We start from the raw sequence: 26,755 nt of genomic DNA on the forward strand, positions 1-26,755 counted from the left end.
ATGCCTCAGATTTTAGCAGCTATTTGTCATGGTTTTGTGTAGGGTTTGCCAATTGGACCAGGTTTGCCAGGCCTCAGGAAACCCAGGAGCTGAAGGGAGGTGTGAAAGGCTGGAATCAGAACATTTTAATACAATTTGTGGGTCAAGAGGAGCAGGGATGCCTCCCCCCACCCCCTGCCCAGCTCACCAGCTACCTTCCAGTGTTGTTTTCAACCCCAGCCCCCACTCCCCAAGCTGTAACCTCCCACCCAAAGCACATCTTCACATGATCTCTCTGTTTCCTTCTTGCTCCGTTCTCTGGCTATGGTCTTTCCACCTGACAGGCAGCCACACTCTGAACCTGACCAGCTGCTGGACACCATGACAGCTGACAAATTTGAGTTCTGTTAATTTATAATTATAAATTATAAAGCTAGTATCAGTAATAGTGACCATGCCTCGATTATCGTAAAAACCCATCAGGTTCACTAGGGAAGGAAGCCTGCTGTTCTTGCTCAGTCTGGCCAAATGGGATCCCAGACTCTCAGTAATGTGATTGGCATTGACATTGGCCTAGTAAGTCACTCAGTTGACAAAAAGGTCGCTCACCAGATACAAATAGAGATGGGCAATATATGGTGGTTTTGCCAGCAATGTCCACACCCCGAGAATAAGTTTTTAAAAAACCCAACACCCCCTTCCTTCCCATAACCATACAGACAACGAGCAGAGATTACGCTCGGACATCATGTATCCCGACGTCATCGTGCAGTATCGCGATATTTCATTCGGTGGGCGCGCACTGGAGTCGGCTGCACGCCCGCCGATAATTGAAAGGCCTATTAAGGCCATTAACAATCTAATTAAATTCAAATTTATGCTGCCCGTCCAACCTAACCTAAATGTAAAGGGGCCTTTACATTTTTTAGGAAACCTCATCCACGAGCGGGATGAGGTTTCCTAAAGCAAATAAACATTAAATGGAAACTTTATTTTTGAATTACAAACATGTCCCAGCTCACGTGACAGAGTCACATGAGGGGCGTGTTTTATTAAATTCTTATTCTCTTCCTTTTTTTTCCACACCGCTTCAATCTCCCTGAAACAGCTCCGTGCCTCAGGGAGATTGAAGCACTCTCTCTCGCACGCTTGCGTGAACTGCGTGCCAGGCCCACTCTCCCTCCTCCACCCCCCCACCCGCAAAGGCAGTGCTGAGCACTGCCACTCACGTATCATGCTGGGCAGGCCTTAATTGGCCCGCCAACATGAAATCGCGGTGCGGAGCCAATCGTGGGCTTCCTGACCACCCCCACACTCCCCCACCGAGCACCCCCGCCAAGGGCAAAATCCTGCCCAACCTCTTTTATTCAGGAACAGACAGAACTTCCATCTTGTGTTAACATAGGCACACAAACACACACAAGTCTGTTTAAACTATCAATATGCTTTATCCTTAAATCAGTGATCAAGGTATATATTCTACTGTTACAGTGTACCTCAACCATACAAATATATACAGTTTAGTGTGCAATCCATTACCTTAAAGACAGTGCAATTCATCTCTGAAAGTTTTATATAACAGCCCTACTACGAGGGAAAGAAATATACTCCCAGCACACTTTCTGAAGCTATTAGTATACTGTGGCTGCCATTGAGGAAAACAAGAGAAGAGTTCAGAATAGAAATATAATTATTGCACATTTTACATCCTCACTGAGCTGACTGGAGTTATAATTTCAAATAGTCAGACAAATTGTTGCCACTATTTGGTTTATAAACATAGGGGCCAGTTTGGTCAATTCAAAAAGAGTCAGGTTCCTTTACCGTAGTCAGGAATTTCCACTATGAATGCATTCTGATCACATCACAGAGAACAATCACTTATAACTTCAATTTTTCAGAAGGTGGTTACTTTTCAATCAAGCTTCAAACTCCAGCCAAAAGTACACAGCATGAAGATTGTTTTTAACTGAATATTGGATCAAACTTCATTTTTAAAATGCACACATCGGTAACTTAGTAGCTTCCAAAATGCCCATTTGCCAGAATATGCAAATAATCATAACCTCGAACTAAAGAAATGTGCAAAGTCACAGAGAGGATGAGGGAAATTTTCCTCTTGGTGTTCTGTATATAAAGAATGTATTCTTGTTTTTTTGGCACAGAAGAATTTCTCTTCAATGTCTTAATTCACAGTTTTCTTGAAATTTCTAACAAAGCATAACCTCTTTTGCATTCCAAAAATAAATAAAGGAAATTGAAATAATTTTGACCCATCATCATTAACAATGACACTAGTAAACACCATCAAAGAAATAAGGAGCTTTACAATACTGGTCTGTTTTACTACACCAGCACAGTTAAATCCTGGTAAAATGCTTAATTAGGTCCTTAAACGGTTTAAACACAAATCAGCATTTCAATGGGTTGGTTTTTATCTTGAAAAGAACAGCCAATATTAATTAACCCTCAGTTCATTGTATCTGAATTGAAATCAAATGATTTTATTGGGCAATTTTTCACTGCGACTTCAATGGAAGCCAGAAGAGATATGAAATAAGCTGCTAATTTACTCCCATTAATGTCTTTCCCAGGAGTTTATAAGCGTGCACAAGATAAATTATCTGCAGCATTATTTGTTTGAATGTCATGACTGAATCAGTTATTATGTTTACTGGGAAGCAAGACAATGGAATTCTGCACCAGGTGTCTGTTTACCTTGATTCAACTCCTTTATCTGTACATTAAGGAAGTTATAAAATTTACTACAGCTTATCAAGCAGGTTATTTACACTGAATTAGAATATTGGATTCTCTTTTACATGCATTATTTGGAGAATTAGTTTACAACAGTTTTTTATTCAAGTTTTGTCTTATCTTTCAATTCCTTCTCCAACCATCCCAATTTCACATACCATTGAAAGAATAATACTCATTTCTTATCATTCCTTCCCTCGAGGTTGCAATTTCTGCATAGTACCGATATGATGACATTGCAAACAGAATATACATCTTATAATATTGCAATTTATAGAATTACATGGAATATAACAACAATTCGACCCAACCAGTTCATGCCTGTCTTTATTCTCTACTTGAGCTGCCTATTCGTCTTCATCTAATGCTATCAGAATTACCCTCCATTACCTTCTCCTTCATTTATTGATCTAGCCTCCCCTTAGATGCATCTAAGCTATTCACCTCAACCATTCGCTATGGTAGTGAATACCATGTTCTTACCACTGTAAAGAAGTTTATTCTGAATTGGTTATTGATGTCTTGATAACTATCTTGTATTGGTGGCCTCAAGCTTTGTTATTCCCCACAAGTGGAATTCTCACTCTCACTCTGTTTACTTCAACAAAACCTTTCATAGTTTTAAGGATCTTTACTGGGTCACCTCTCAGCCTTCACTTCTCAAAAGGAAGGAGAGCCAGCCTATCAATCCCTTCCTCAAAGGTATAACCTTGTATTTCTGAGATCCCACTTGTAAATCTATTTTTGCTTCATCCCTGGTCCCTCTGTCCTTTCTTATAATATGGCATCCAGAGCTGAGTATGGGAGTGAGGTCTAGCTTTGATGCAATTTTAGCATATACCTTCTCTGCTTCAATTCTATCTCTCTAGAAATCAACCCCAGTGCTTGGCTTGCTTTTTTCATAGTCTTGTTAATCTGTGCCACAACTTTTAGTGATTTGTGTATTTGTGCTCCTTGCCCACTTAGATTCTTGTTTTCCAAGTATGTGACCTCCTCATCTTTTTTCCTAAAACGTAGTACCTCACACAACTCGTATTGAAATTCATTTTCCAATTATAAGCCTACTCTGCAAATTTATTCATGCCTTCATGTAATTTGTTGCAGTCCTGTCAGTATTGATTGTGTTCCCCCCACTCCCACCACCCACAATTTGGTATTATGCAAATTTAGAAATTGTGCTTTAGATTCCATAGAAAGATTATGAACAACAGATGTTCCTGCATTGATTTTTGTGGGACTCCCAATACCTTCTGTCACTCTGATTAGCTATCCTTTACCCATAATCTCTGCTTTCTATCTTGCTATTTGATGCTATTTGCCAGCTGGATATTCATTTTGCCACTTGCCTCCTGACTCTCCATGCTTGAATTTTATTCATTAGCTTATTATGTAGCACCTTGCCAAAGGCCTTTTGGAGATCTAGGTATGTTACATCTACTGAATTACCCTTATCTATTCGCTCTGTTATCTCGTTTCTTATATATAGGTACAATGCTATCTATACATCAGTCCTCTGGTACTACAACTTTACCTAATTAATAAATGTGTGTAATAACACCTTTACTATCTCTCCTAGGTTGTTTTAAAAATGTGTGGATGCAACTTGTCCAGACTAGGAGTTCTAACCTTTTTGTGTGTGATTAGTTTTTTAAATACTTTTTTTTTCTGAAGAACATATATCATTTCTAAACTCATCTTCTGATATCATGTCCACCTGATCTGTCTTCCTAATATTGAAGCAAAGCAATTATTTAATATTTCTGCCATTTCACCGTTGCTGTCAGTGATTTTATCCTGACCGTCCCTTGATGATCCAATTCTCATTGAGACTTTCCTTTTTTATTTATGTGCCTGTAGAATATCTTACTATTTTGTTTTTTGTTCATTAATAATTTAATTTCATAATTCTTCTTTTCCTTCCTAATTTCTTTCTTTACTCTCTTCTAGTCTCCTTGTCATGCATTCCCATCCTGTCCATAGTGCATGCCCCTTTCCTTAACCTCAGTTTTTCCTTTGTTTTTGTTTGTCCTTGGTGTCTTGTTTGGTTTGTTATACCTTTTAGTTGAATGTATTATTCCTGCACTTTGCTGAACACGTTTCAAATGTTTCCCATTGTTGTTCTCAGCCCATAAAAATCAGCTTTTCTACAATCTATTAACCCAGTCTTTGTCATGCTTATACTCTTTTTAGTAATTACCTTAAAGCACATTATGTTATGGTCACTATTGCATAGGTGTTCCTCAACTTCTATTTCTCTTATCTATTCTGGTTCATTGCCCATTACTTGACCGTGCAGAAAATCCTGCCTTTTTAGGCTTCTCACATCCTGGGTTACAAAGAAGTCCTGTACATATTGGGCCATAACTTCTGACTAGTGCCGGAAAGCTTAAGCCCGCAGGAATTAGAAGAAATCAATACCTACTTACCTAGTCTTTAAAATTACATTGACACTTCCGTTCACCGGAGCTGCTTGGGGCCTGCATCAGGAGGCTCCTCGCAGGGCCCAGCGAAGTCTGGCTCCAGCAAATTCAAGGAGGCCATGCACCTTTTTTAAATAGCACTTGCTGCCGCAAAGCAGGTAAGTTTAAAGGACCAGGGAAATTGACAGGCCAGGGGAAGATAAGTGTCTAAGGTAAGTGGATAGGATTTGGGGGGTGGGGGTGTGTCTGGTGGCTGTCTGGGTGAGTGGGTTGGAGTTCCTAAGGGGTGGGTGGGGGGGGTGGGGGGGGGGGGGGGGGTGTCAGTTGGAGGTCCAGGGGCATGAAGGGGTCCATGGCACAGGGAGTGGGGGTGGGGGGGGTCAGAGGTTAGTTGGAGGTCGAGGGGGGGGTCCATGGTTTGGGAGGGGTCATGGGGGGTGGGGTGGGGTCAGATCGGAGGTCCCGGGGGTTCGTCGGGTGTCAGGGTCCAAGATCCAGGGGGGGTTGTGGGGGGGTGTCCAATATCCGGGGGATTTGCTGGGGGGCGGTAGCCTGAGGTCGTGGGGGGTGGTCCATAGTCAGGGGATGGTGAGTGGGAGTCAGAGGTCCTGGGGGAGGTGGGGGGGTTCATTGGGTGGTTCAAGGTTGGGGGTGGAAGTTGGAAGTCAGTGGGGAGTTGTGGGGAGGATCTGAGTTCGGGGGTGGAGGTCGGTCGAAGGTTGGGGAGTGGGTTTTTGGAGGTCAGGGGAGTGGTGTTTGGAGGTTGGGGGGGTGTGGGATCGGGGGATCAGGGTGTCTGAGGTCAGGGGTGGAGGGATCAGAGGTCGGGGGCTGGAGGTTTGGAGGTTGGGGGTGTTGGAGGTCAGGGTTGGAGGCTGTCGAAGATTGGGAGGAGTCTCATGGGGGATGGCATTGGGGGTGTTGGGGGAAGTCTCTTGGGGTCAGTCCGGGCCTTTACAAAAGTTGCTCAGAAGTTAGAAGGGGTTTTAATTCTTCTAACATGTTCTGAGTAACTATTGGTATAACCCCGACGGAACCATCATTGATTGTGATTTAAACCTCATTTTTCAATGGTTCCCAAAGCAGTGCAATTGTCCAGAGGAAGTTTGCACTTCTGGGCAATTGCCATGCAAACCCTTACCTGGGAACTTCCCAGAAGGATTCCCCAGTGCTTCCTTGTGGTACCCCCCCAAATCCGATACTGGGGAGCTTGGAAGTTACGGGCCAATGTAGGAACTCTGTTCCCTTACCCACCTAGCCTACCTCTTCTGGCCAATTAATTTCAGGATAGTTCAAATCTCCCATTGATTATTTTTTAAAATTAATTTTCCTAATTTATTTCCATATTCCTACCTTCATCTCCCTTCCACTATTAGGTGGCCTGTACACTACTCCTACCAGTGTGATTGATTCTCTATTATCTTTTATTGCTATCCAGGTGGACTGTATTCCAGTACTGATGCTGTCAATTTTTTCCACTACTATTTTGTTATCTCCAGTAAGTACAGACACTCCACCTTCCCTTTTCCTTCCCTATATTTTCTAAAAATGTTATACCCTGTTATGCTTAATTCCCAGCCCCGATATTTCTATAGTTATGTTTTAGTAATCGTAAGTTACATTTTGTTCCTTACAATGTATTCTTGCCTCTAGTTTCCCTGTTTAATTATGGACACAATGCAAATTGGTATTCAAACAGTTTAACTCATTGTTAATTGCAGTTTGCCTCACTTCAATTTTAATGATTTGTTTCATAGCTTTTTATTCACTGGCTACTAATGTACTCCCTTAGTTTAATCTGTAACATGGGCTCTTTTTCTGTTTCATTTGTATTTAAACTTGCTTTAGTGCTTATAGATCCCTCTGCCACCCCTCCCTGCCACAATCCATTTTACTAGCTTAAAGCCTTTGCCACCTCCCTATTTCTGTAACTCCAGTTCAGTTGGAGGCTTGTACCATCAGCGCAGCTCCCTCCTGTCCCTGTACTGGTGTCAGTGCCACATGAAAAGGAACTCCTCTTTCCCAAATCAGCCCTTTAGCAACATGTTAATTCTTCTAAGCCCTCGAAATTATTACTCTCGAGGCCCTGCAATTTAAATTAGTTCCTGGTACTCTCTCAACAGGACCTTCTTCCTGTTCCTACTGACTTTAGTGATCCATCAAGAAAAAGCACACTGGTACCCTTTCCAGATTCTTTTCTAGCTGCCTTAAGATATTCTCTACCCTAACATGTAGGCAATACACTTTTTGAGACTCTCGTTTGTGGCTACAGAGGATGCTATCTATCCTCCTAAATATAAAATCCGCTCTCTGCACTGCATTTCCATTCTGCTCTTCCCTACAGCTTCTGATCCAGAGTGCCTTAAGGTCTACTATTCTAGCTGTCTTCCCAACAATCTTTCTCCTTGCCCTCGTTGGTAGCAAGTGCATCATACCTGTTAGACAGGACCTGAGTCTGTGGAAATTCCTTCATAACCTCTCCAAAGTCCCTGCTACCTGTGCAATTATGCCTGTGCTTTCCTCTGGACTGTGGTCTGAATAAAACAAGGCAGAAATTCCTCCCCCTCCATTATGTTTCAGGGTGTCTCAAACTCTAACTCAATGACTCAGAGCCAGAGTGACTCAAAGCACAGACATCTCCTGCAGCTGTAGAAATTGAGGACAGTCTCGCTGTTCATGAACATCCACATACCACAGTGCGGACACACAACCTGCCCTACCATCTGTAGTATTTTTCATTTATTTGTTTATTGATAGCCTGAATTAAAATTAGGATAACTGCCATTAAAAAAATACTATTTACTCACTCAAAAGCAAACAACATCAATCACCAACCTACTATCCTGTGATGTCACTGGCCTTGGAGTTATTTATTTCAACCGAATGGAAAATCTCACGTGTTTGAATCCTGGTTTAATTATCCTAATTTTCACCTTATCTTAGTCTCTATTAGTTAATAGTTAATTACCTTTTAGTTTGTTTTATGCTTTTGTTTTGATTGTTTATTTTCCCACACACTAATTTGCAAGTATGAAATGTAAAATGAAGCACCTCTTTCCCACTGCTCCAAGTTCCTACTCCTACCAAATTCTGCACTTCCCACTCAGCCCAGTTAACATTGTGATCTGTGGTCACACTGTGCTGCAATGCATCAGTGCATGGGAGGAAGCATCAGACTGCTATCCTTCAAGAATTTTATTCTTGCACCACATGAATATGTAAGTCAAGGCCAATGATAGCATCTGCTAAATTGTGACAGTGAAGTTCCAATTTCTGAAACAGCTCCAAAACAAATAGCCACTAGCTGTCTCAGAACTATCCTCTCTCTTCCCTCCCTAGCAATTTTATTAACAATGGCTAGAAAGCAACCTATGTGGCACTGTTTGCGCCATTTGCATCACAATTTAGATTGGCACGCCTTTGCTACATCATCTTTTGTGAGTTCCGATGAAAAGTATCAGATCTACTAGTGCCAGCACATTATCTAAAATCAGGTCCGTCATTTTGCTGCAACAACATTTTTAGCCAGTAGTGCAATAGGGACAATGTGTCATCATCTGCAGTTCCTACGGCAAAGCTCCACTGAAGGTTACAATTGGGAGACAGAGAAGTGAATAGAACTTTGACGGCTGCTGCTGCATCTGAAAAGAGGTGTGTTTCTTCAACTTCTGAGGCACCCTATCTTCAGGCTTGTAACACACAGACACTTCACATCTAAACAAGATAAAAGAATGTAATTACAAGTTAATTTTTATATCAAGGCATCGAAACTAGAAAAAGCAGAACAATTTTGTACAAACTAGTTTGGGCAGCATGACGTGGCTGCTAATTTTAAGCCAATAAGCTCCACTTTACTTCCTTTATGTAAACTCTGACTGGTTTTACTAAAGATCTATAGCCTCCTTAAAATGTTTTATTTCACGTATTTCAGTTTTTAAGGTGCTTATGTATGAAAGTACTTTGAATTGTCACATGGTTTTTGAGTGGGATAGAACGTGTATATATTGTGATACACATTATATCGTGGATGGGCCAGAGAGACTTCACCTGTCCCTCATTGTTCGTATGGTCATAACTGTCCCTTCTTATTTTCTTGTCAATGCAAATTGTTGGTTTGTTTAACCAAATGAAGAGAGGCCAAAGCAGGTTTCAGAATGAAACACATGTATACTAAGATAAGAAGGCATTTTTAGGGAATGGTACAGTGCCAATTACTTTTATGTTTCAGTGAATCTTTGTGCTAATTGGAATGAGGAATGAGAAATGGAAACAACTTCCAATTTCAGCCATTTCCTGTTGGTATTTACTTGCTGAGGGACGCACTAAAGCTTGGGGCAGCCACCGCAAATGCGCAATGGGGAAAGGTCGCTGTCTAAGAGCTTTCTGCCATAGTGCACTGAGGGGCTGGGAATTGTATAGACCCCTCGGGCTGTACAACTCACAATGAATGTACACAGTGAAAACTAGATGTATCACAATTGTATTGAAGCACCTCAGACTGCAACATGATCTATGTTGATAACTTGTCTACCATTGCACTGTCTGACTGTCTGTAATGTTCATTGATTGTATTGAAGCACCTCATGATCTGTGTGGAAAACTGGAATATGATTGCACTTTTGTGATGACCATTTTGAAATGTTTTGTAATATTCTTTCAGGTATTTTATGAATAAAGTATATTTTTCCAAACAAAAATAAACATTTCCTGTTGTTATTAAGCACTCTCTAGTTAGGTATAGTATGAGAGATGTGATAGAAATGCCACATACATGCAAAGTTTATAAATGCATTGCAATAAGTCGATGGTTTCTGCATTTATACTTCTAATATTAAAATGAGTTTGTAAAAAAATAACAAATGGTGAAAAAGATGAAATAATTCTCCTACCTTGTTACACTCTGAAGAACCTTTTGCTCATCCTGGTCCAGACAAACTGCAAATGTGGTATTATTAACCCCTATTATCTGTACCTTGTCAATCTTGATTTTGGTTATACTTATTTGCTAAAATGACAAAAAGAGATGTACATCAAATAAATAAGCTGATTCATCAAACATTCTGTGGAAGATAGACTCAGTACCAAATGTTCTGATCAAAGTTAATTTCCTTTCCAAACCTATTGTTTGGATTTACTAGCAAACATAAACTCGAATCCTGATCATTTAGGAGTCATGCTTGTCCCAATAGGACAGGGGGAATATTTTGGTTTGAGTTATACACGCTATGAGGCACCATTGTTCTATGCCCCCTGTCCATCCTGAGTTAATTGATGCCAGTTAAGGCAGCAAAATGGTGGCTCTGTATGAGTGAAGGAAATGTCAGCCATATGAATACACAAAAACCCCTTCTGGAAGCGCATAAACAGCCATATTGTCAAGAGTGATCCTGAAAACCCAAGCAAATAAAAGCAAAACTTCCAACATTAATTGGGAGCAGAAAACATTTTCCCTGACCGCTGGAATTTCACAGACCATGAATGTACCCACTAGGTCACCAATGTTAAAAGGTGCTGAATCAACAGGACACATGCCAGGAAAGCACGACCAGAAGACTCACAGAGATCAATAAAGTAAATAGTTGCTGCATAATTTTGGGGGGGGGTGCAGCAGAAGGAAAGGTCAGTACTCGAGCAATGAAAACTAAAAACAAAAACACGCATTTCTGGCTGTGGCATTGCCAGACAAAAAATTGCAACCCCTCAGTTGCAAATTTACAGCTGGGCACCTAAAAAGACTCGATGTGTGCACACTATCAGCTGCTAAAAGGGACAGTTGCAACTAAAACCACAGTACTTTAGTTTCTGCCAGTAACCTAAAACTAGTTACAGGTTTGTCATCATTAAGTATTAATTAGATTTGACCGTCATCTCATGCACTGGTCATTTTATAAAGGTTTCAATAATCTCATTAGAGACATGACTTTAAAGGGGTAATTTTGCACCATTGTGCTATGTCAGGAACCTTACTCACTGCGACCACATATTGTAAATGATTTTCTGATTATTTCTAATTTGTGCTCCGAGTGTAAGAGGCTTCTCACCAGGACCACAACTGTGCAAAATTACCCTGTTTCGAGATTCTAACCTCACGACAAGCCTGTACTTACCTGATTATAACTTTTTTTGGATTTAGAGTTCTGTCGCTTCACCACTTCAGTCATAGAAAGATGAAGATATTCTGTATTGGATTCTAAGGAAAATGTTAATTTATTTTTTAAAGAAACTAATTATTCTGCTTAAAAATGCAGTCAGAAGCTCTAGATTTAAGTTTTAAAACACATTGTTTTAGGCACTTATACATGATCATCAATAATAACACTGAATCTTTAATTAGCACACGGATTTAATTTTAAAAATAAACTGTTTCAAAACTGCTACAGTTGAAAACTATAAGCAATGACAGAAATAATCATATTAAACTTTTGAATTGTTGGAGTCAGTCTCCTTTTAGCCATAGGCATCAGCTTCTCGCGTTATTTTTGCAGATTTTAAAGTGGAATAAAACATCTTAATAAGCATTTTCGAAATCCATCTATTCTTTAACTTTTTTTTCTCAGTGTTGATCATGGGTAGTAGCAGATTCAGGTCAACATTTACAAAAACATTTCTTTCCTGCTATCCTCAAGTTATCACAGAATTTTAACAGCACGGAAGGAGGCCATTCAGTGTCGGGACGGCAGTGACCAGTTACTGAGTTCAGGCCCAATACTCTTCCAGTAATTTGCATGAATTGTCATTCTGAATCTGTGAATGTGGATGGGGCGTGTCAGTAGGGTCTTGTGACCCTGATAGGCCTTACAGTGAGATTGAACCTGATGCTCACTCTTATGCATTTTCCAGCAGGGTTTGAGGGACATTGATTGGGAATAAGTACCATGGGGTGAATTTTAAGGCAAAGGCAAAATACTGCGGATGCTGGAAATCTGAAACAAACAAAAAACCCTGGAAAAACTCAGCAGGTCTGACAGCATCTGTGGAGAGAGAGACAGAGTTAACGTTTCGAGTCAGTATGACTCTTCATCCAGATTGCGACTTAACATTGAGCTCAACAACTTCAGACCATGTACTCTCTCTCCTCCATCCCCACCCCTTATTTTCATAATTATTATTTTTTAAATTTATTTCAATTTTTATTCATTGCTTTATCCCCAGCTTTTAGCCTTTTCGATCTTTTTTCCCACCTCCGTCCCCTCCCCCCAACACACCCCGACTAGGGCCACCTGTCACTTTCCAGAGTGCTGACCCTGGTCCTGCCATTATCACATTCTGCTTTCCACTCTTAATGTCACCATTAGCACCTCCTTCAGCCAGAACCACCACTATTAACAAACCTTTGACCTTTTCTTTATGACATCTTTCCCAATCTCTCCTTTGCCTCCACCTATTGTTGGCCTCCCATCCAGCTTCACCTGTTCCATCTCCTTTAAACAGTGTATATTTCACCACATTTCTACTTCCCTTTAGCTCTGAAGAAGAGTCATACGGATTCAAAACTTTAACTCTGAATTTTAAGGCCCTCCTGCCGGTGTATTTGAAGGTGGGGGTGCACTTAAAATCAAGTGACTGGCTTGTCCATCACCTTCTCGCCCACCCCTAACCATCTTCCAGGGGGATGGGTAAGATGTCACACAGCCTGCCTACCCTTTGGCATATTGAGGCCCTTAAGTGGACAAGGTTTCATTCCATCTCTGCTGCAATTTTTTGGTCTGCAGAGGAAGACAGAAACAAGGCAGCCAGACCAGCAGCTTTGATAATGCAGGCTGCTATCAGGCAGGAAGGGGGATGGGTGCCCCCTGCACCCATCAGGGAACCCACCCCCAAGGTGGCTCCCCTTTTGTCCAGCCTCTCTGGCCTCTCTAACCCGACTCCCAACCCCACACCCCCATCCCAGCCATGCCTTCTGAAAACCCCTGGGCTTACCGCAAAGACTGGGAGAGATCTTCACGTCTTCTTGGAGACTGGTTGTAGTCCCAGCAGTGGCCACTAATGTCTCCTGGAGCTGCTGGGGCTACAGAGCTGCTAGCTAATTTGATTAGCCAACAGCTCTCCAGAGCAAGACTCCCTGTCCCTGAAGGGCAGTCGTCCCACTTCGATCCAATTAAGGCCACCGCCAATGTAATGTCGCTGTGGGGCAGCCACATTTCATGGTTGACGAGGTGCCAACAAAATTTTAGGTCGGGGGAGGCAGGTAATCTGTCCTCCCAACTGTAAAATCCTCCCCCATATGTGAAGCTTAGCCTCACATTCCTATCCCAGAGGTACTAAAGCCAATTGTATTGTGCAAACATATCCAACCGAGATAACATGACACAGTGCACACCTAGAATGGAACTTGGGACCTTGAGTTGTTTTGGCATATTATGGCACAACCAAATGAGCTGATTAATCTAATTTGATCATGCATCTCATACATCAACTAAGGAAATCCAGCTGCCTAGAGTATTGGTGTCAGGTGTAGGTTACAGAAAGACAGCACTAACATTGGTGCCGCACAAGGGCCAGTCAACGACCATCTCCAACAAGAGAAAATCTAACCATCAACCCTTGACATTCAATGGCATTATCGTTGGTGAATCCCCCACTGTCAACATCCTGGGGGTCACCATTGACCAGAAGCTGAACTGGGCTAGCCATATAAATACTGTAGCTCAAGGGCAGGTCAGAGCCTGGGAATTCTGTGGCGAGTAACTCACCTCCTGACTCCCCAAAGCCTGTCCATCATCTACAAGGAACATGTCAGGAGTGTGATGGAATACTCTCCATTTGACTGGATGAGTGCAGCTCCAACAACGCTCAAGAAGTTCAACACCAGGACAAAACAGCCCACTTGATTGGCACCCCATCCACCACCTTCAACATTCACTCCCTCCACCACTGATGCACAGCAGCAGTGTGTACCATTTACAAGGTGCACTGCAGGAATTCACCAAGGCTGCTTCGACAGCATCTTCCAAACCCATGACCTCGACCATCTAGAAGGACAAGAGCAGCAGACACATGGGAAAAACACCACCTGGAAGTTCTCCAAGCCACTCACCATCCTTGACTTGGAAATATATCACTGTTCCTTCACTTTTGTTAGATCAAAATCCTGGAACTCTGTTCCTAACTGCACTGTGGGTGTACCTACACTACAGCGGTTCAAGATAAAGACTCACCAGCACTCCTCAAGGGCAGTTAGTGATGAACGTAAATGCTGGCCCAGCCAGCAATGCCATCAGTTCGAGAAAGAATAAAAACAAATCACTTTTCTGCTTCAGTTCTAAATTATGTTCCTTAAAATGGTTATCGGATGCTATGCTGGTGCCTTGCAACTCAAGTATGTGAAATGTTGCAAAACTCCAGCCATCTTAACGAACATATCTTTGCCAATGTAAAAGAGTCCTCTTTGAGTACAATCTATCCATGATGTCCAAACACTTAAAATCTTTTTGGTAATGAAATTAAACAAATTTCTCAATACACTGATAAATGCTATTTACAGAAATGTAAAATGGCTAGCTGGAACAACTAAAGATATACAAGGTCATATTTTTGATGTCATCAAAGTAAATTGGTTGCCATGAATAATTATTACCTAGTTCGTCATATTTGTTACAGGCCTTGCTAAGGTTTACAGATGTGCAGTTTTTCTCCACATTGTTCCACTGGCTTCTTCGGCTGACTGTTGCCTAATAAAAGACAAAAGAAATTACTATTAAAAAGTGAGGTGACATATCACTACTCTGTTTTTCTTTACACTCAATGTGCACTTAAATGGAGAATTTTAGAGTTGCAGATGTGTTGATTGGAGCCTGTAATTTAACTCACCGCGCGCTTAATTGAGATAAGAAGGACTGTGGATGACGAATAATTTTTTTAACTGGTTTCTCTGCAGATTTAAAGGTAATTATGAGGATACCACATTCTGTGAAATACCTGATTATAGAGGAATCTAAGACCTCTCTGTGCCAATAGAGCTGCTCTAATTCATAAAAGAAAGAACTTGTATTTATATAGAGCCTTTTAGGACTTCCAAAGCAGCCAAAGAAGCACCATCACTGGCATCTCACTCACTGCCAGCTCAAAGGACATCACCACCCATTCTCACACACACATACCCTCACATGTCCATCTGGCCTTATCTCCTCTGGAGACTGCCTCCTCAGCCCTCACCATCTTGAGGCCACTTGCACAGATCACACCCTGGGATACGTCCCTTCCCCAGTACAGCCCTCACTGCAGCCTCTTCCATTTGCCTGAGACCACTGCTCCCCCTTCCCCAAGCAAGCTCCAGCCCTGCAGCTGTTGAAAAGCCACCCACATATGGCTGATCTGGTAGGTAGAGACCTGCCTTGAGCCCCCCTAAAAGTGATGTGGTGCTGTCTGTGAAGCCTGGCGCTGATGACTGCGAGTGCTGACTGAAGCAAGATGGTCAAACGTTGAAATCCCAAGCGAAGTGCAGCTCGCCAGGTGCACATCGCTTATGTGCTGTTGTGAAACACGTCGGTGTGTTTTCCCATCGGCGTGTTCGGACGATCCAGCGGGGTGGCTGGGGGGACAGGGCAGAGGGGGGTGTGGGGGTGAGTCCAGTGGGCTGGCCTTATAATGATATGCTGATATATTATAATGTCGTTCCCAATGTCCGATGGCAGGAAACGCAGATGAGCAGACAATCGCAAACTGGTTTCACGCCATATTGTCTGCTCACGCCACCAAACACGCCCAACACCAGCGGGCACGGAAAATCCCCGCCTAAGTCTCTCCAGCAAACCTATTTTTAACCAAACTTTCAGTGACATTCCATAACTTTTCTTCCTTTTCCTACTTTAAGCTACTTGGCTATGGGCCAAGTGCTGGTAAATGGGATTAGGTAGGTAGGTCAGGTGTTTCTTATGTGTCAGTGCAGACTCGATGGGCTGAAGGGCCTCTTCTGCACTGTGATTCAGTGTTCAGCTTTTGGAGCAACTCATTGTGAAAACTATAATGTGGATGTTGGCTGCCATGTTGACATTACAACAGATACCATCCTGACTACAACATTCTTACTGTGATTCTTTATATTTTTGGCTTAGGTTTTTATGAAAATCACAAGGTAAAATAAATAATTATGCCTGTTGCAATCAGTAATTAATATCAAGTTGTCAACCTCACCCTCCCCATGTACTGTGTCTCATACTATGCTGTTCGTTTATTGTTCTCTAGTAACACTAAATTGCTTAGAACAGCATTATTCAAGTGATGTATCATATATATTGAATCAAACCTTGCAGTAGGCAATCTGCAGTGCCAATGGGACCGCTTCTCTGTCACCATCAATGCCAAGCCTTTTACTCCCGGGCCCTGTGTTGTTTTAGAATAAAAAAGAACCAAGCTTAACAAGTTTATTAAACAAGTTCATGCGTCCACAAATCCTCCACGAGGCAAACCTGTTAATCCACATTTCAGCTTTTAGTTATTTAATATAATTTGTTTAGCAGTTTTTTCTCTTATGCCAATCTTCTAATATTGTGATCTTAGACTGCAGTAGTGCCAGCTTTGCAACATTCAGGGAGTTACAACAATGGATTATCACCAGGATCTAAATTGGTGCAGACATATGATAATAATGTGGAACAAAAACAGAAACAGAAATACTGGAAAAACCCAGCAGGTCTGGCAGTATTGGCGGAGGAGAGCACAGTTGACATTTCGAGTCCTCATGACAGCCTGTTGAAGGATCACGAGGACTCGAAACGTCAACTGTGCTCTCCTCCGCCGATGCTGCCAGACCTGCTGGGTTTTTCCAGGTATTTCTGTTTCTGTTTTTGTTTTGGATTTCCAGCATCCGCAATTTTTTGCTTTTATCTTTATGATAATAATGTGGTATTAGTTCATGATTTATTCATGCCAAATAAACTTCTTCAAGAGTTTCTGCAACATTTACAGTTACACCCAGCAGATTTCCCGTTTCAACATGGTCTCCTCCCTTCTGAACTGAAGCAAACATGTTTCAGCAGAGTGACTCAGATTTTATCTGAATCAAAATTCTGCTTCGATTAGAGTCTGGATGTTGCATTAAACTACATATTTATAACAATATAGCTTGAAAGAGGTTAAACATTCTACATTTCCAAACACATATCTATTTCAGGCTTTTTAAAAAAAATTACAATATTAAAGGGGCACATGACTGGATAGCTATTTGTATTGGTATTTAGCCAGGAAGATACCATTGCCATTAACAATAGCAAGCATTCATCCTGCTGCAGAGTGTGTATATTGCCATGGTCACCAGAGACTGAGGTTAGACATTTCCTACCTCTTCAAACTCTCGGATTAGCTAAAAGTTGTTCAATGCAACAACTCCTCCCTGGTTAATGTGTCAAAAAAGTGTTAACGGCAAGCGTCTTTCAGGGTAGCACCACACCAAATTTACTGGAAAGATATGATGGAGAATTCTTTTGAATTTCACATATAAAAAAAGCACACCTGAAGCTTTAATTGCTCTTGTAGCAGCAGATTGTCCCAGTTCAAGCGAATAAACAAAGACCTCAGATCTCTTCTCACCCCCCGCCAAAGTTAACTGTTAAAAGAATGTGCAATTTATCTTAATTATTTCCATGCTTTTTGCGCATAAACATAATAGTTTTCATGTACACTCCGACTTGCCCCACAAAACGATCAAGGAACAAGAATGTGGTAGTACAGTGAGTCAATGATTAAATCTGTACATATTATACACATTAATTAGCAGTTCAACTGAGCGAGCAACTATTTATTTTGGTAGATCTATAAGACTGCTGAAACAATGCTTCTGTCACTATTGTGAACTAAAATAAAATGACAAGTCATTTATCATATATGAGATGGGGAAGTTACATCTGACCATGAGTTCATTTATCTGGGGAACCCGCTCTACAAGAAGAATAAAGGAAGTAAAGAAGCAAGCATTCATATCCGTTTAGCAGCTGCAGCATTTAACTTGGTAAAAGACTCAATCTGCTGTAGGAAAGACGTCACGTTGAGGAATAAATATTGACTAGGACAACAGGAGAGCTTCTTGCTCGGCTTTGAATATTGTGATGGGATCTTGTATGTCTCTTTTGCCTTTTCAGGTAGACCATGTTTTGAAGGCTCATCCAAAAGGCCGGACCATCAACACTTTAAAAAAAATTATTCTTTTCATGGGGCTATGGGCATCGCTGGCTAGGCCAACATTTATCGCCTGTTCCTAATTTCCCTTCAGAACGTGGAGATGAGCTGCCAGCACTCCCTTTGTACTGCACTGAAGCATCAGCATAGAATACGTGCTCCAGTATCTAGAGTTACGCTTAAACTCACAGCCTTCTGGCTCAGTTGAGAACACTGTCACCAAACCTAGGCTGACACAGCTGTATTATGAATACTGTGCTCTACACATGCTCACTGGAACAGGAATAGAATCAGAGGACTGACTCTTCAATCATTGATTTCTTTTTTGGTCTTGGCATGTGGGGTTCATTTATCCCTAGTTATGTTAAGTTAGTGGTGGTGAGTCATTGATTAATAGCAATTATTTGCATATCTGAATAGCTCACTGAGCCATCTAGAATAGGTCTCTTCATGGTGGGCGTTAAAAGTGAACCTATTCACAGTGTGGGCTAGAGCCAGATTAGATTGGGTTGGCAGGTCTGTTATTTTAATGGTGAGATTTGAAGTCAGCCCTTTCGAGTTGCTAGTCCAGTACCATAATCACAACACAGCCATAACATCCTTAAATGCAACGTTCTTTTCATCCACAAATGAATCCCTTGATTATTCACATAAAGCACTACCCCAGACTCGACACACTGTCAAATGCAAGCATCCAAGAAATGCCATAAAAATTGCTTTAATGTGATCACTCAAGGAATTCCCAATCGACAAGTTTTTGGGAAAACCAATTTACACTAAAAGGAAACATAAAAATCCATCACAAAATATAAAGGAAATGAATACAAATATGTAATTCGCTGAGGGAAAGTATAAAACGGCAATGCAAATAAATTGATTAAAACAGCTGCTTATTTTGTTTCCATTAACACGCCACCAAAAAAAAGGTCAGTGGTCAGCTTTTGACCAGTGATTTAACCATAACTTAGTGACATCAAAAGTGGGCAAAATGCAATGAACCCAGAATGCAGCTCTACCTCTGCTTGGTAAAGCTGGACCAGCACTGGATTGGCAGCATTCCGACAGTAATAAAGGATCAGGTCACCCAAGATGGGAAGCTTCTCCTGTGCCCTATCAGCGAGGTCATTTTCAGATTTGGAAGGTTCCTGAAAATAAATTAAATAATAAATTAATAGGTAATTTAAAAAAGCCTTTTAAGTGGTAGCAGTGGGATTCATAAGATACACTAATATATTTATAGATTTATTAATATGTTCTGAATTATTGATAATTTCATTCAAAATGATTAACTAGACACCCATGACATTTTCCATCAAATTTTTAAAAATAATGTCTAATTCTTTCTGTAATTGTTTTTATACTCATCTCCCAATTGAAATCTTTCTCACTCCCTTTTTCCACTATTACTGTCAATAAAGGTGTCTCAATTTATTATCTTTGTATCTCTCAATGTGTTCAACTTATCCCACTCTTTTACTCTCCCTCTTTCTCTCTGGCTCCTTGATCCTTTTGTATGTCTCTCACACACTTGATTGGGGTGGTCCCTAGCTTTCAGTGGGTAAACTTTCAGGAAGCACATGTCAGAGCTTGTGCTACAACATTGTTGCCCAGTTTCTCTGCCCTATGCTCCCTGTGAGCATGGTTTCCCATGGGCGTGCAGAATCACCCCTTGCATTCTGTTTCTATTCTTGCATCCATCTTTCTATTTCTTTATGTCTCTCACTGTCACATTTTCTTCCCACAGTGGCCTGGAGTCACACTTGATACACCAACCTCTAATAAACACAGAGGTTATCTTGTCCCGCCTTGAATACAAATGGGGGAACGGATACAAAGGAATTGAAGTGGTGTCCTCGGGTCATTAGGGTTGAGGGTGACCAAGAGATTGGGCCTGGAAGGCAGCAGGATTTTGCTAAGGTCAAACAATGGTCTTTATCTTGTTCCATTTTGAAAATTGGCTTAATATTTTTATATAGCAGGAATGCACAATTTCAAACATGCTCTTTATTGCAACAGAATCTTGGTAACAGAAATAAAACACAGAAGGGAGCAAATTGCAACTTGCAATAATCATCCTTTAATATTTTCCACCAGCTAACAAGCTATTTAACTAGAATGACTATTGAAAAATTTGTTAAGTCACGGGTAAAGGCATATATTTCTAAAGGTTGTTAGGCAACAACCAAAAAAAACAGATTTGGCCACCAGGCCTGTGACATCCTTGTGAACTGTGATGGATAAACACAATGACATCCTTAATGATTGAGGACAATTCCCAAGCAAGTCAAAGGGCAGGGTTTTGCCGTTGGCGAGCAGGGGGCGGGGCCCGCTCGCCAACGCGTAAAATGACGGGGGATGACGTCGGGCGGAACTCCCGATGTCACCGCGCTCCATTTAAATTTTCAGGAAGGCAGGAGTGCAGCAAAATCAGCTGCGGGCTCGCTGACCTGTCAATGGCCAATTAAGGCCATTGACAGGATCAATTATACAATTAAAGGACCTGTCTGTCCAACCTTAAGGTTGGCGGGCAGGCCAGGAGCCCCGGCGGCAAATAGATAAAACATGAAACCTCATCCACCGGCGGGATGAGGTTTCATGCAGGGTTTTAAAAAGTTTAATAAAGTTATTATGTAAATTATGAACTTATCCAATCTCATGTGATATTGTCACGTAAGGGGGACATGATAGGGATTTTTTTTTCTCTATTTTTCATATTTTTCAAAGTGTAAGCGATCTCCCTGAGGCAGCACTTAGCCTCAGGGAGATGTGCGCTCTGTCATGCGCATGCGCGCAAGAGCACACTCTCGCTTTTGGGGAATCCCCCCCGCCCGCACAGGAAGCGCTTCCCGCCGGACGTCACGCTGGGCGGGGCCTGAATTGGCCCACCTACGTAAAGTGGCGGCGGGGCCCGCTTCTCCGGCGGAGATCGGCTCCCTGCCCGCCAGAGATTGGGTCGGGCCCACCCACTCAACAGACAGAAAATTCTGCCTAAAATGTCCCAATCAAACTGAACTCAGGACCTGAAAAAGGGATCAGGAAAAAAAAGTATGACTTAAAGAAGGGAACTAAGATAAGGCATCAGATTATTCTAAAGTAGTTGCACAGGACATATTTGGACATGAAATTGTCAAAAGATATAGGAATTAGTTGCCTGTGCACCAGCCACACACTAACTTAGACTTGCACCACGTTTAGTTCATGAGCTATTGCCATGTCACTGCAGATAAACCCCTTTCGCAATCTCTCATTAATTGCCACATTCACCATGTATGAACAGGAATAGTTTAAAAACAGCAAACAACAATACAAGTAAAAAGCAGCTCTTAAGAAAATATATAAAAGAAGGTGACTCTCTTTTGACTGGGGGACGATTCACTGCATATGAAGCCAGATGCTGAGAAAAGGAAAGTAAGAAAGAAGAAAAGAAACAAAAATATCCCAAGAATGATACAGGAAATAATTCTAGTGTTAATTGCACAAAGCGAGGCTTGTTCTTACCTGGCAAAGCAGAGTTGTTGGCAAGGTCAGTAAGTCTAGAACATTTCGTTCATACCAGGAATCCAACATGCCAATGTACCGAGCAATGTTATTGGTGCTATCTTTGTCTGTTGACTCAACTGAACTGAAGTCCTAAAGTAATAACAAGCTAGTCAGCATTGGCAATTAAGAAATATATTTCATTTTTAACTAATTATTCTTTGTTAACAATATCCAGAACTAGTAGACTGTCAGATCAAACCAAAACGAATAGTTGAATGAATTTCACAACATGCTGGGAATCACATTCACATTCAGTAAGAAAAACTTTATGGCAGAATTGTCCCAGGTTTTCACTAAATGCGGTAGCGGGCAGGTAAAACGACATTTTACCTACCGGCTGTAATAGTGAATTTTCACGCCGTATTTTCTGAAACTCACCACATTAATGATGCATTCTCAGGAAACATGGCATGTCCATGGCGGGCAGGCTCTCATTCACCCGCTGCACCATCACCTCACTGCTTCATCACGCCTGGCGCCATATTTAAAGTGCAGCCACATGTACAGGTCTCAGGGCTTCCAGCCCACGACTGCTACACGGAAGACAGGATGGCCTTGAAAGGCAAAAAAAACTGCAGCCCCCAAGTTTAGTGACGCGCCCCTCGAGCGCCTTTTGGATGCTGTAGAGGCCCACCATGATGTCCTCTACCCTTGCAGCCAGCAGGAGGGGCAGCGGCATCACCAATCCAGCATGGCAGGTGGTGGCAGTGGTGTCAGCATAATGCCCCTGCAAAAGAGGACAGCCACCCAGTGCAGAAAGAGGATGAATGGACTCATCCATTCCACCAGGGTAAGTCACTCTTCTCATCACTCTCAACTCACACACTCACAAACCCATCACACATCCACGGGGATCTCACACCTCAAGGGACAACACCACTAACTCTCACACACACCCTCACATCTCCATCAGATTCACATTCTCTCGAGCTCACACCCTCATCCCGTCCATGACTCTGCTCACCACACAAACATTCCACACAGTGCCATGTGTCCTGCTCACACTCCCTCCATCTGATTTCATGCAGGAGAAGCCTGCTCACATCAGCAGGGAGAGATCCCAGACCAGGGATGGAGTGGCCCACATTAGGCCCCTCACTCACTTTGAGGAGTGTGCCGTCGCGCTGACTGGTGAGGACATGGACCCTGCCTGCGGTGACGGTGAGGTCGGCTGTGAACACCCTCATGAGGATCCTGCACCACATCATCCCTCTCTCAACGCAACTGTGAGTGCTCTCTCTCCTGCTTTTGACTCTGCTGCCATGCACTAATTATCTCTACTCTGGTTCACAGGGAGCTCTGCCAAAGGGCCGACACCCTCAGCCAGCCAGTCCCTCAGCTCCATCCACGTCCTCACCTCCAGTCAAAGGGGACACCTCCTCCATTGAAGAGCTGGAAATAAGCAGCATGGAGGACTGGTCACAGCGCTTACCCACACCCTGCACCAGCGCAGAGACACTCACCTCAGTGGGACCTAGATCTACAACAGGCTCGGGGTCATGATCTGGTGGTCACCGCACGGACACATGTCCGCAGGAGGAGGAGGCAGGTTCAGCTGAGCTCTCTGGCACTCGGAGGCCTGCTGGGGAAGAGGCATCTGTGAGTCCGAGTCAGATGATGAGCCTCTGGGTTTGGCCTTCCAACTCATCCTGGAGAGTCAGCAGAAGGTGGGGGAATATCACACAGAGCTGTTGGAAGCCCTCAACAGCGTGGCACACGAGTCGGAGGAGTGCGTCTGCCTGCTCCCTGATGAAGTGGTGCTCACGTGCGTATGGAGGTCTCCATGGGGAGGATGGCGGGCGCCATGGAGGCCCTGGTCCAGTAGAATGCAGAGATGCGCACAGACCTGCACTCCATCGTGGGAGCCAAGGGTGAGTTCTTGCATTGGCAACGCAAAAGGGAAATGGGACACCTCAACGTCCCTCCAGGTGCTCCTTCTCTCAAGGAGTCAGGCCGAGGCCCCTGGGCACCTGAAGGCAGAAGGAGCAGCAACTGGATACCCCTGGGTCATCCACTCAGGAATCTCAGAGGCTGTCCTCTCCCTCCGAGCCCCCTTTATCTGTGAGCCCCTCAACCTCATCCTCTGTCACTGCAGAGGGAGCAGCCGGCCCACAAGTCATTCTGGAAGGAGAAGTGTGTATGTGGTAGGGCCTTTCGGAGCCTCATGAAGAGATGAGGCCAGATGGAAATGTGAGGGGTATGTGTGAGAGAGAGAGTGGAGATGTCTCTTGAGCTGGCAGTGAGTGAGATGCCAGTGAATGTGTGATGGGTTTCAGTTTTTGAGTTTAGAGTGATGAGATGGTTGCCATACCCCGGCGGCAGGGGTGAGATCATTCACCCCCTATCTGCATTGAGTGGTCAACCTCTCCTGTGAAGCATTCGCACTGGTCACCACTGCCATCGTCTACCAAGCCGGAGTGGTACTGCTGCTGCCCCTCCTGCAGCCAGAACGGGGGTAGAGGACATTACAATGGGCCTCCACGGCATCCAGAAGGTGCACAAGGGACGGATCAGTAAACTTGGGGGGGTCAGCTGACTTGGACCTCACAGTCTTCTTGCCTTTCGGGGCCATATCTTCTTTGCGTAGTCCTGGGCTGGAAATACAGAGGTGTGCACCCGGCTGCACTTTAAATATGGCACCTCTTGTGATGAAGCGGCAAGGTGACAGCATGGAAGGTGAATCAGAGCCTGCCCACCATCAAACCGGCGTGTTTCCTGAGAATGCATGATTAATGAGGCGATACAGCGTGAAAAGCCTCCATTGGGGCTGGTGAGTGAAACGTCCTTTTTCCCGCCCACTACCGTACTTGGTGCATAGCAGGGACGATCCTGCCCTAAGACGTTACAAAATTGTCCAAAGGTCTGTCATGATCTCTGACAGCTCCAATTCCTTGCTCTGGTCACTGGGTGGCTCTGCAAACCCCTTTTTAAATATCTTCCACAGTTCATTTGCATCTTCCATATTTAGTTTTCTTCTGCAGATACGTAGTCAAATTCTTTTTGTATTTTTTATGCTTTTATACTCCAACATTTGTTTTTCATTTCTCCCTTCCAGCATTTTTGTTTCTGCTGAGACTCTCGCTACCCTCCTTTCCAACACCTATGACAATCTGGACCTCGGATCACCAGCTCATCCTCCTGTCTTGTTGCTCCTCACCCTATCCCTGTTCCATTGGTTGCCTTTTTTTTGCTTCTTCTCACAGGCCTAAGACCTGGATTTGCTTCCCCAATTTATCCAGCATCTTTTCAGGTTCCCAATTCCAATCTCTCATTTTGGTTCCAAATGCACTTCCCTAGTTTCTCAGCCTCTTCCACAACCCAATTTTTACAGGCCTTCCTGACCCCAACAATTTAAGTACAGACTCAAACCAGAAGTTTTCAATTATTATACGTGGGGAACACCATGGATACCAATGCATGAGCAGGAAGAAAAGTCACTGCAGGTTTACGAGCCCATAGATAATAATGGAACCAGGTGAGTGCAGTCCCACCCAGTTGGATAACAGTGCCATGGTGCTGGGTGAGAGTGATGTGGTCAACTGTGTGAAAGGCTGCCAAGAGGCCGAGAGGGATGGGGAGGGATAGTTTATCTTTGTAAAGGCCACAAAAGATGTTGTTTGTGACTTTGATAAGAACTGTTTCTGTACTGCGGCAGAGGTGAAAAGATGATGGGAGGGATTCAGACATGGAGTTCCGGGAAAGATGGTAACAGATTTGGGAGGTGACAGTATGCTTAAGGAATTTTGAGAGAAATGGAAGGCTGGAAATAATGTGGTAGTTTGCAAGGCTGGAGGGGTCAAGTGTTGGTGTAGTGAGGAGAGGGGTGATGGTGGTGTATTTGGAGGAGGTGGGAACTGTATCTAAGGAGAGAGAACCATTAATAATATCAACTAACATGGGAGCCAGGGAGGGAAGTTAGGTGGTCAGAATAAGGTTGAGAGAGCAAGAGATGGGTCTCAGGCCAAGGTTAGCGAGGAGAGGACAAGAGGGGAGAGAAAAACTAGCAAAACGAGTGAGTTCAGGACTAAGACAGGGGAATCTTTAGAGGAAATTTGGCCTGGTAAGCTAGTGGAAGGGTGTTTAGTGACAGTGCCAGGTGATTGGATGGTCTCAATCTTAGTGACAAAGAAGTTCATGAGCTTCTAGCACTTGTTGAGAGTGACAGGAGAGAGAGTAACCGGAAGTACTCTTTCCCTCCAAAGGGTAGAGGACAGCCCTCTTCCTCTGCACCTCCTCCACATGACCACCAATGTCTGGGAACCTGTGCACATCTAACCCAGCCCCTGAGCCACCACGAAAGCTGCTGTGTGTGTCAGTTAGCACAATCCACATCTTCAGTGGAAGTGGGTGTGTGCAGCCAGATATATTGCTCCTTGAAAATTGTGTCTAATCAGCACTTGAGTGCCAAAGCTGCAGGCGGCTGTTTCAGTATCTGCAAGCAGTTCAAACTATGGTCATGAACAATTTGGACCAAAATTTATGCTAAAACCAGGCTTTCAAATACAAATCTTATTAGCACACCACCTATTTTGCATCTGTTTTCACGCTTGCATCAAATTACCACCATAATCTTGGCCAACTGAAATATGTTACTCAAAGAAAAAGCCTGCAATTAGATAGAACCTATCATGACCATAGGATGTGAAAGAGAAGGGGAGACACTTGGGGCAAGATTTTGGGTTTTGTATCAGGACTCCAAAGTCAAGCTCAAATGGGTCACAACCCCCGCTGCGTGGGAAACAGCCAACCGCCAGTGATTTTTCCCAAATTGGCCAACTTACGGCCAGAGGGCAGGCTCGCTGTCCAACCAAGGATAGTTCAGGTAAGATCAAGAGAGGGCACCTGTATCTTAAGGTACCTTCTCTGCAACTTTTAAAAGTTTTAAATTAAATACAGGCCTCTGCAACTGCAGTGGAGGAAGATCCCTTCAGAGGGCAGTCTGTGGT

The 26,755-nt window shown here is 43.1% G+C and overlaps 1 protein-coding gene across 1 annotated transcript in view; it reads right to left on the reverse strand.

The window, feature by feature from the left end:
- Positions 1-8,165: 8,165 nt before the first annotated feature.
- The window catches only part of pik3r5 (phosphoinositide-3-kinase, regulatory subunit 5), a 104,361-nt gene continuing 85,771 nt past the window's right edge, over positions 8,166-26,755 (reverse strand). The window contains exons 12-19 of the mRNA XM_078570880.1: positions 21,768-21,899; positions 19,286-19,414; positions 17,607-17,700; positions 16,402-16,478; positions 14,734-14,827; positions 11,264-11,346; positions 10,046-10,161; positions 8,166-8,870 (exon numbers count right to left, since the gene is read on the reverse strand). Of these exons, the coding sequence (XP_078427006.1) occupies positions 8,723-8,870; positions 10,046-10,161; positions 11,264-11,346; positions 14,734-14,827; positions 16,402-16,478; positions 17,607-17,700; positions 19,286-19,414; positions 21,768-21,899 (873 nt within the window). The 3' untranslated portion in view covers positions 8,166-8,722. The remainder of the gene's footprint in view (positions 8,871-10,045; positions 10,162-11,263; positions 11,347-14,733; positions 14,828-16,401; positions 16,479-17,606; positions 17,701-19,285; positions 19,415-21,767; positions 21,900-26,755) is intronic.

Source organism: Cetorhinus maximus, chromosome 24 (assembly GCF_964194155.1).
Source record: "Cetorhinus maximus chromosome 24, sCetMax3.hap1.1, whole genome shotgun sequence".
NCBI lineage: Eukaryota > Metazoa > Chordata > Chondrichthyes > Lamniformes > Cetorhinidae > Cetorhinus > Cetorhinus maximus.